Source organism: Garra rufa, unplaced genomic scaffold (assembly GCF_049309525.1).
Source record: "Garra rufa unplaced genomic scaffold, GarRuf1.0 hap1_unplaced_872, whole genome shotgun sequence".
Taxonomy (NCBI): domain Eukaryota; kingdom Metazoa; phylum Chordata; class Actinopteri; order Cypriniformes; family Cyprinidae; genus Garra; species Garra rufa.
In genome coordinates, this window is record NW_027395137.1 from 1 (window position 1) to 9,888 (window position 9,888).

At 37.6% G+C, this 9,888-nt stretch overlaps 1 protein-coding gene across 1 annotated transcript; it reads right to left on the bottom strand.

The window, feature by feature from the left end:
* Positions 1–80: 80 nt before the first annotated feature.
* Positions 81–1,798, bottom strand: LOC141317390 (uncharacterized; the record flags this gene model as incomplete). The annotated part of the gene is made up of 1 exon (XM_073833114.1): positions 81–1,798. A coding segment is annotated over exon 1 (1,718 nt), but the record flags the coding sequence as incomplete, so codon positions are not given.
* Between the last annotated feature and the right edge of the window lie 8,090 nt (positions 1,799–9,888).

Genomic DNA, 9,888 nt, shown 5'->3' on the forward strand with positions numbered 1-9,888 from the left:
CATGTTTAGATTGAAGATTGTTATTCTCTCTTTCCATTCTTTCTCTCTCTTGTATGAATTTTTTATTATATTCATTCTGCATTTCCTGTTCTTTCTTTCTCCATTTCTCCTCCTCTTCTTCTCTTCTTTGTCTTTCCTGTTGTTTCTGTTTCTCACATTCCTCTAATTCTCTCTTCAGTTCTTCTTGTATCTTTCTCTCTTGTTCCTCTCTTTCTTTAATTTCTTTTTTGTATTGTTCTTCTCTCTCTTTCAATTCCTCTTCTCTTCTCTTTCTCTCTTTATCATGATTCTGTCTTTCCTCATCCATCATTGTCTTCATTTTCTTCATCTCTTCTTCATGTTTAGATTGAAGATTGTTATTCTCTCTTTCCATTCTTTCTCTCTCTTGTATGAATTTTTGATTATATTCATTCTGCATTTCCTGTTCTTTCTTTCTCCATTTCTCCTCCTCTTCTTCTCTTCTTTGTCTTTCCTGTTGTTTCTGTTTCTCACATTCCTCTAATTCTCTCTTCAGTTCTTCTTGTATCTTTCTCTCTTGTTCCTCTCTTTCTTTAATTTCTTTTTTGTATTGTTCTTCTCTCTCTTTCAATTCCTCTTCTCTTCTCTTTCTCTCTTTATCACTATTCTGTCTTTCCTCATCCATCATTGTCTTCATTTTCTTCATCACTTCTTCATGTTTGGATTGAAGATTTTCTTCCTTTCTTTCCATTCTCTCTCTCTCTTGTATGAATTTTTGATTATATTCATTCTGCATTTCCTGTTCTTTCTTTCTCCATTTCTCCTCCTCTTCTTCTCTTCTTTGTCTTTCCTGTTGTTTCTGTTTCTCCCATTCCTCTTGTTCTCTCTTCAGTTCCTCTCGTATCTTTCTCTCTTGTTTCTCTCTTTCTCTAATCTCTCTTTTATATAGTTCTTCTCTTTCTCTAAATTGTTCTTCTCTTCTCTTTCTCTCTTTATCACTATTCTGTATTTCTTCTTCCATAATCATCTTCATCTTCTTTTTCTCTTCTTCATGTTTGTTCATTAGTTCTTCTTTTTCTCTGTTCAGTTTCTCCACTTTCTCCATCAGTATCTTCGTCTGTTTCTCTTGTTTTTCTCTCTCCATCTCTCTGAACATCTTACATGAGTAGTAACTTCCTCCGTTTGCTTTCACCATGTTGTCTATCTTCTGCAGTAGATCAGTCACCTGTGTTCGGTCTCCAGTCTCTTCATTATTGAACACATGGAATCTGTTTCCACATGATTCAATCAGCTGATTTAATGGTGATCCAGGTTTTCCTAGAAACTCTTCAATAGTTTTGTTCTTTAGAAAGTCTCCTCTGGTGAAGAGCACCATGGTGTACTTTAAAGAGTTTTCACCAAATGTCTCTTGGATGATCTGCACTGATTTTGCTTCTTCTTGAGTGAATCGTCCCAGAGGAATCATTAAGAGAAACACATGTGGTCCAGGCAGACTCATAGAGATGCAGTTACTCATTTCTCTCTGGATCTCCTCATTAGTCAGATCAGTATCAAACAGTCCTGGAGTGTCGATCACAGTAATGTGTCTGCCGTTGATTTCAGCTGTCTCTTTCTGACACTCTTCAGTAACAGATGTTTGACAAATGTCTGCTGTAAACACTTCTCTTCCTAAGATGGTGTTTCCAGTTGAACTTTTCCCAACTCCAGTTTTTCCCAGCAGCACAATCCTCAGATCATCTTCTCTGTCTCTTGAATCTAAAGATAGATTTAAAAAAAAAAAAGTATTAATATTTAAAAATGTATTGAATTTCAATTGAAGACTGTGAATTTTCCAGGTCATCAGAGAATAATAAAAATAATTTATAATAAAGCATTGTTTTGCAAGTCACAAGTAAGTCTCGAGTCAAGTCCTAAGTCAAGCCAGACAAGTCCCAATTCAAGTCCTAAATCAAGACGGGCAAGTCCAAGTAGAGTTGCAAGTCCCCAACTTTAAGCTTCAAGTCCTAAACAAGTCACTAGTGCTGTTTGTCCAAATTAATGTCTTTGTATTAATTACTACAGTCAAATTAAAGTCAATAATAGTCTCTAGTAGGTATAATTATAAAAGATAGACTACTAATTAGTGTTTTTTTATTGAGGAATTAATCATTGTTTGTGTACAAATATAGGCCTAATTGAATTAATAATTTATTTTAAGTCCATTGATTCATTTGTTAAAGATTCCGTAATTTCAGTGAATTAGTTGAGTCTATATGAGTGAATATCTAATGACTTGCTAATAGGTAATACAGACATTCATTTATCATGAATTCTTTCCTTTAAAAGACATGAAAGTGAGTGGCTGGTAAACAGGAAGAATAGAGTAATCTTTATATGTTGGCTACATATTTCACATGAAAAAAAAAAAAATATATATATATATATACATTTTTTTTAAAGGTTTAGCCAATTATTAGGCTGTTTCAATATACATAACGTTTCTTCTTATTTTTATTATTATTATAAGTGTTTTATAGTGATTATGTGTAATTTAAATGTCTAAGGGGCCGTTCACATGTCGCATCTTTTGCAAGCTCAAGTTTGTTATTTCCAAAGTAGATGTGCGGTATGCGCGCTCATAATGGAAGCGGCTAATGGAAATGGTTTTTTGTAGGTGCGTCCACGCTGCATAAAGTTAAACATTTCAACTTTTCAGTCTGAAAAGTTGAGATGTTCAGTCTGAAAAGTTGAGATATTTATCACGATTTATCTTGATGCGAAAAAAATTAGCGTGTCCCTTCCCTTAATAACATTGAAAGCGCTGCCAAGCAAGTTGGAGAAACAGCTTATCATAGCTGTACAGGAATAACCATTTATAAATAAATTTAATAGCAGAGCCAACTGCAAGCGATTTTTAATGCTGGAAATCCATTTATCCTTTCCTGAAACGTCTGCGTCTTTATGGAGGGTGCAGGTCATGGTTGCTTATGAACGTCAGACGCCAAAGGAGCGCAAGCTAGAACGGTTTGGAACTGTTTGGAAAGAAAGAGAAAGCGGCACGCATAGCATTTTCCACACATAGGTGCGGCATGTGAACGGCCCCTAAAACATTAAATATCCTATTATGTGGATAAATATAAACGCTCACTTAGCGAGTCCCTCTCTGGCTCAGTGCCAAAAGCTGCACTAATCATATCAGTGTGATCATACGCTAACCAGCCTATATTGATCAGAACTCTGCGAAGTTTTTTTTAGAAGTAAAGACTTGCCGAGTCACAGGATTCAATTCAAGTCCAAGTCAAGTCTCGAGTCATTACCGTCAAAGTCTAAGTCGAGTCCCAAGTCTTTTTTGATTAAGTCAAGTCAAGTCACAAGTCATCAAATTTGGGACTCGAGTCCGAGTCGAGTCTCGAGTCATTGACTCGAGTCCACAACTCTGAGCATAATGTGCTAATTATATTATTTCTTCTGAACTGTACTTATAATCTATGTAGACTTTAACAACCATGACATGTTTTCTAATCATTACCTTGTGCCTTCCTCTTTATTTTCTTAAATTTTTGCAGTTTTTCCATCTGTGCTTCAAACAATGTCTCTGTGGAGAAACAAACACCACTATTTTCCTCCACCATCTGCTCCAGTTTCTCCATCAACACAGACACTTGTGTGTTCAGGTCAATGAACTGATGTCGTCCTCCAAATCTCTGAATGACAGACTGTGTTTCTTCATTTAGTTCTGCTGTCTGATGCTCTGAATTCTGCTTTATGAGGATCATGATGTGTTTGTTGATTCTTGAGCTGAATATCCTCTGGATCTCCTCTATTTCTGCTCTGTCTTCGTTATCAAGTGGAGCATCAGGAATGATGAGGATGAAAACATGAACTCCAGGATCACAGAGAGACACACAGTGGAGAGTTTGACGCATCACTTCCTCCTCTGAGAGCTGAGTGAGAGCTGGAAGCTCTATTACACTGATCTGCCGTCCATCTATCTCTTCCTCTCTCTTCACACAAACATTGCTCCTCTCTGTCTGAGGTAAAAGTTTATTTTCTGGTTTATTTATTATCCCTGTAAAGATTTTCGACACTGAGTTCTTGAGTGTTGTATTATTTCCACACAGCACAATGTTCAGCTTTGGTTTTCCAGTTGTCGTCACTGAAAACAACAGAAACAGTAGAGATCAGCGTTGGTAACAAATGTATACCTCTTTAAATAACAACAAAAATTTTACATTACAACAGGAGTGACCAACCCTGTTCCTGGAGATCTACCATCCTACAAAGTTCAGCTTTAACCCTAATCAAACACACCTGAACCAGCTAATTAATCTCTTACGCCGGTTTCACACTGCACGCGTAAGCAGAGCGTAAGCAGGGCGTGCGCAGCACGTAGGCAGAGCAGAAGCGGCGCGCATCCATTTTCCTTTCACACTGGAAGCGTTTGTCGCGCGCAGCTGAACCGCAGCTTGTGTACTTCCAATATAGACAAGTATTGTTCATTCAGTCACGCATTTCAGGTGTTCTCCAAGAACTGTCTGTCATGTGCTTTGATTTATGGTATGTTGTATGTTGTAGATTTAAGTAGCAAATTAGAAACGCTAAAATATTGAATATATTTTTAGACAAAGATCGTCTTAATGATTAACAGTTAGGTTTATGATAATTATAGCAACAGTTTTTCAATAACGAAAAGAATATGTAAAATTATGGTATTTTGGTATTTGTTTTACATTTGTTGCCATGACATGGTTAGATTCATATGATATTTTCATATTTTTTTATGGTGGTTGTCCAACTTTGAGATAATCACCACGTTTATAATGAAACCATTATATTTAAAAACATGTTAGCCTAAAACATATCATATAAAAATATAATTTGTTGGTACTACTGTAAATCTATATTAAATAATTATAGGATCTCCTTCAGTACTTTCAGAATCTTCTCTTTTAAAAATTATTTTATTTCTGTATTTTAAAATGTTTTATAATAACATTTTAATGGCAGTAGTATGTTTATTTATTCTTGTATATATCAAAACAAGCAGAAAATAGTACAAACTTTGCTAAAGTGATTGTTTTGAACAAGTAGGCTAACTAGACATTATTTACAAAAAAAAACAAAAAACATTATTTTTACTGGTGAGCCATTTAAACCGTGATTGTGTTACATGTGATACATGATTTTATGGTGAAATTGTTATTTTTCTTGTTAATCAGGCCAGTTTTGATCAAGATCGATGCACTGTGGCTTTAACCCAGCGTAAGCGGCGCAGCAAAAATAGACTCTGCGCCAAAACGATCGCAGCACTGACGCTTCTGCTCTGCTCCTGCTACGCGCTGTCGCGCCGTCCCTGCGTGCGGTGTGAATGCTCTAATCTGTTAACATGGGCGCCGAAAAAAATACGCGCTGCTTACGCGTGCAGTGTGAAACCGGCGTTAGGTAGCACTTGATAAAGTCAAGTCACCTTTATTTATATAGCGCTTTTAACAATACAGATTGTGTCAAAGCAACTTCACAGTATTTAAACAGAACAATAGTGTGTAAGTAAGGCATTATTGTAAATAATCAATTTTCAGTTAAAGGCAGTTCATCAATGAATTCAGTGATATCATCGTCAGTTCAGTTCAAATAGTATACGATATCACTGGAAAGTGTCCCCAACTAAGCAAGCCAGAGGCGACAGCGGCAAGGAACCAGAACTCCACAGGTGACAGAAATGGAGAAACAGGTGAAAGAAATGGAGAAGTGATGTTTTTTTTACAGACAGCTGTGTTGGAGCAGGGCTGGAACTAAAGTCTGCAGGGAGGTAGATCTGCAGGAACAGGGTTGGGCACCCCTGCATTACAAATATTATTAAACTGCAAAATATTATTTTATTAACTGAAGGCTGTCTTGCAGTAGTTTACTGACTTACTGTTTGGGTGAATTTGCTCTCTTTGTTTGCATCTGACGCATACAGATGGTAAACATTCACACTACAGCTTTTAGAGCAATACTTCACCCAAAACTGAAAATGACATCATCATCTACCCACATCACTCCTTTTTTCAGTGAATAGAGTGACCAGGTCCCTTTTTACACTATAAAAGTATAATGAGTTTACCATCAACCTACCAAAACACACACACACATTGGCAAAAGCCATAAGACCGTTTGACAGACATGTCAAACAACCAATCACAGTTCATTTCATTCAGCGTCACATTTCGGGGCATGGAAATGTCCCCACAACAACAGACTGGCGTGCAACAAGTCAGTCATTGAAATAACCAGCATTGAAAGTTAACAAAGAAGAGGGAGAACAAGCAGTAAGTCAGTAATTTGTCCGCGAATGTTGCAAAAGTGTATAACAACAATGGCGTCTGCATAAGCACCTCTTAGCAAAACACAGAGTAAGTCATTCTGTGCTTTGTTTCCCGGCGGACCGAAAATAAAAGTGACACTTGCGTCTCCCGGAAATCAGGTCAAATTCAACTAATCAGAAGACGACTCCGACATTCCTGAAGTGTTTCCAGTTAAGTGTACCATATGCATCAGACGTTTAGCCAACGTTCCATGGGCGTGACGTCTAAAGCTGAGACTACCCCGAATGGGAGTGTAGTTCCTAATCTTATCGGCCTAGAAAATGGCAGCTTTACATTTTCCGCCGGTCTTAGTACACGATATAACTACAGAAGAGTCAAGTTTTAAATAGGACAAAAATTGGAAACTCGTTGGTCATTTTTGAACACAATGCTATATTGGTCTCACAGGATGCAATGATTTGTGCTAAGCTATGCTAAAAGTGATATCGCCAGAACAGGAAAACGGCTGAATGGATTTCAAAATGGTAAAACTCAATTTATTAATTCAGGGGGGGTTGGAGAATGAGCCTATTTCCAAAAAAAAGTGGAGTGTTCCTTTAAGGCCAATTCACACTACACAGACAAATGGCAACAAACTAGTCTGTTGGAGTTTGTTGGATCAGTGTGTTACCCCTGTCGCCATTTGTTGCCGTTGGTTGGAGTTTGGCCAAAATCTGCCATAATCTGGGGTGGCCAAGAACCGTTACCATGACGATGTGCATATTTCACTTAATAGACAGCTTCAAACTCTCATTTTATTCGCCGTCTTCTAAGAAAAATGACACGCAAAGACAATAATAACAGTAAAGTTTTGATTGTGGTTGTAGGATCATCCATTTCTTCTCCAGTCAGACTTACACCATCTACACCAGATGCAGGTGCAGCGTGATATGAAAAAATGCAATAGAGGTTCGGTTACTTATAATCAGTGACGCTGTCTAGCGTGTCTGGTGTAGACACAGTGTACTTGACCCTCTGTGACTCGAAGTTTGTTGGTGTTTGTTGAGGCAGTGTGTATTTTTCGTAAAATTCTAAATCCAACAGCCAACTTGTTTGTTGGTGTTTGTCTGTGCATTGTGAACTGGCCTTTAGAGATAATATCCTGGAAAAAAATTTTTTTTTGACAAACCTCCATCACTTTTTGTGCTCTCTTTGAGATCAGAATCCTTCTTGTTGCAGATAAGAATTTCTTTGTGTTCTTTCTTGATTATCTCTTCTATCCTTTTAAACAACTCAGATCGCCATCCTGGGTTTGTTGTATCAAATTGAAGATGTCCTCCTCCACACTCCTTTATTAAATCATGAACAGTGTTATTCCTAGAAGTGAATATGTATCCGCGTGTCTCTTTATCAGTAGTCAGCACTATAGTGTGTTTCATGGCCTGCTCACTGAAGAGGTCTAGCACATATTTCACTCTCTGTCTGTCATTCTCACTGAAGTTCTTATACTGCAGGACGAGTATGAACACATGAGGTCCTGGAGCAGACAGAGACACACACTCTCTCACTCCCTGTTTGATCCGTTGATCTGAGAGATGTGGCTGGAGCAGGAGAGTGTTGATGACTGTGATGAATCTCCCTTCCACCTCTCCATCTATTCTCTTACTGTGCTGCTGTGAATGAGATGGAGCTTCACTGTGAAATGCTGTTGTTCCCAGTATAGCGTTTCCTACTCTGTTGTTTTCTGATCCATTCTTTCCTATCAGCACAATCTTCAGACCACTCACTGAAAAAGAGCACAAACACACAATGCAATACAGCACTGCAGAATCATCACTGAAGAATCTCATAATAAAAATACTACAGAATTAGCAGATCCATGTGTTCGGTATAGTGGTGAGCATAGCTGCCTTCCAAGCAGTTGGCCGGAGTTCGATTCCCGGCCAACGCATTACTTTACAAGAACCAACAGACTGAGGAACAGCTTCTTTCCCAGAGCTGTCTCCTTATTGAACTCTGTCCCCCACTGACACTCGGCCCCCCACCCCCATACACCCCACACTCTCCCTATTACCATTGCACTGTTTAATTAATTGCACTACACTGTTCATACTCATTTGTAAATGCACATTCCCATTGCACATATACATTTTGTAAATTTTTGGTAAATATATCTACACGTCTTTGTAAATTCCTGCTTTATTAACGGCTACCTGTAAATGATGTTCATATCTATCTGCAATTCCTGATTATAGCTAATAGCAACCTGTATATTATGTTCCTCTGTCTATTTGTACATTCTAATTGTTAATAGCACCTGTATATTATGCCCACAGTACTTTCATCTGTAAATATTTTCCATAGCTTCTCCCTGCACAAATCTCCTATAAGTGTACTTGTAACTTATAAATTATACCTATATCCTGCACTTGCTGCTTATTGCACTCCTGGTTAGACCTAAACTGCATTTCGTTGCCTTGTACTTGTACGTGTAATGACAATAAAGTTGAATCTAACCTAATCTAATCTAATTTCACCAAAGACACAAGTAGTAATGTTAAAATAGCAAGCAACCCTTTAAGAAGCTTTAGGAACATCTCTGAATGATGAACATTTGTTTAATACTCAAACGTTATCATAAATGTTATTAACTTACTATTGGGATGATCATTACTTGAACACTTTTGTTTACAAAAATAAAAGAACAGCAGCTGCATAGAGCCCTGTGAGTATGGCTGGGCGAAAAGATTTTTCAATTAATAATTATTTTTGTTTTGTTTTTTTATGACGTCGATTTGATATTGATTCTCAAAAGCCGTGAATCTTTTTTTCCCCCCGAAATTTATTTCAGCAAACATTTAAAACGATCGTCTTGGTCTTCTCCACTAGATGTCACCTTTATATTTACCTTGCACTCATTCAATGCTTATGGCGGAGATACTGTTGACAAGAACCAAGAACAAAGCAATAGGGAATGGGAACTTGCTGCTTCCGCATAGTTTGCTTGCTGTTTAATAATGAGTTAAAAGGGGCCGTTCCAGTAGTAAGATTAAATGATTTATATTGAACACTATCACAGAAATTACGTATAAACCCTAGTTAAACAATTTAATGATCAATTTAAAATGTACGTTGACGATCGAGTTGTAAAATGAACAGAAAGATGATTCAGCTGCGGAAATTCAATCGGTGCGTGACTGTCACAGTGCATTGTGGTTTATCTCTAGCTGTTGAGTGTACATCGGTTGTTTTTGCGGTACATTGTGGAATTGAATGAGTGCACTCGAGAACGTCTACTATAGTTTCGACCATAATACCACTTAAAATGGGTATAGGGGGTAATTTCAGATATAGCCTAGATGTTAAATTTGATATTAAACAGTTCAAAACACATTAGATTGGAGAGCGCCCGCTTGTGTTATGAACTGCCATATCTGCTCTCATGCCCGGAGTGGAAATCGGATCCAAAATGAAGCGCAAATTTCTGCTTTTCAGCTTGGAACAACACAATGGTGAAAGCAGCTCAATAAAAATAAACAACACGACCAAAATCTGGCATTGTCATCTGTGTTTATTAGTTATAACAAAGTGTGCCGTAGGTGTCCTGAAAAGTGAAGCCAAAACATTTCGATCGCCCCCTGGTGGCTGGCTGCAGTATAGGTCA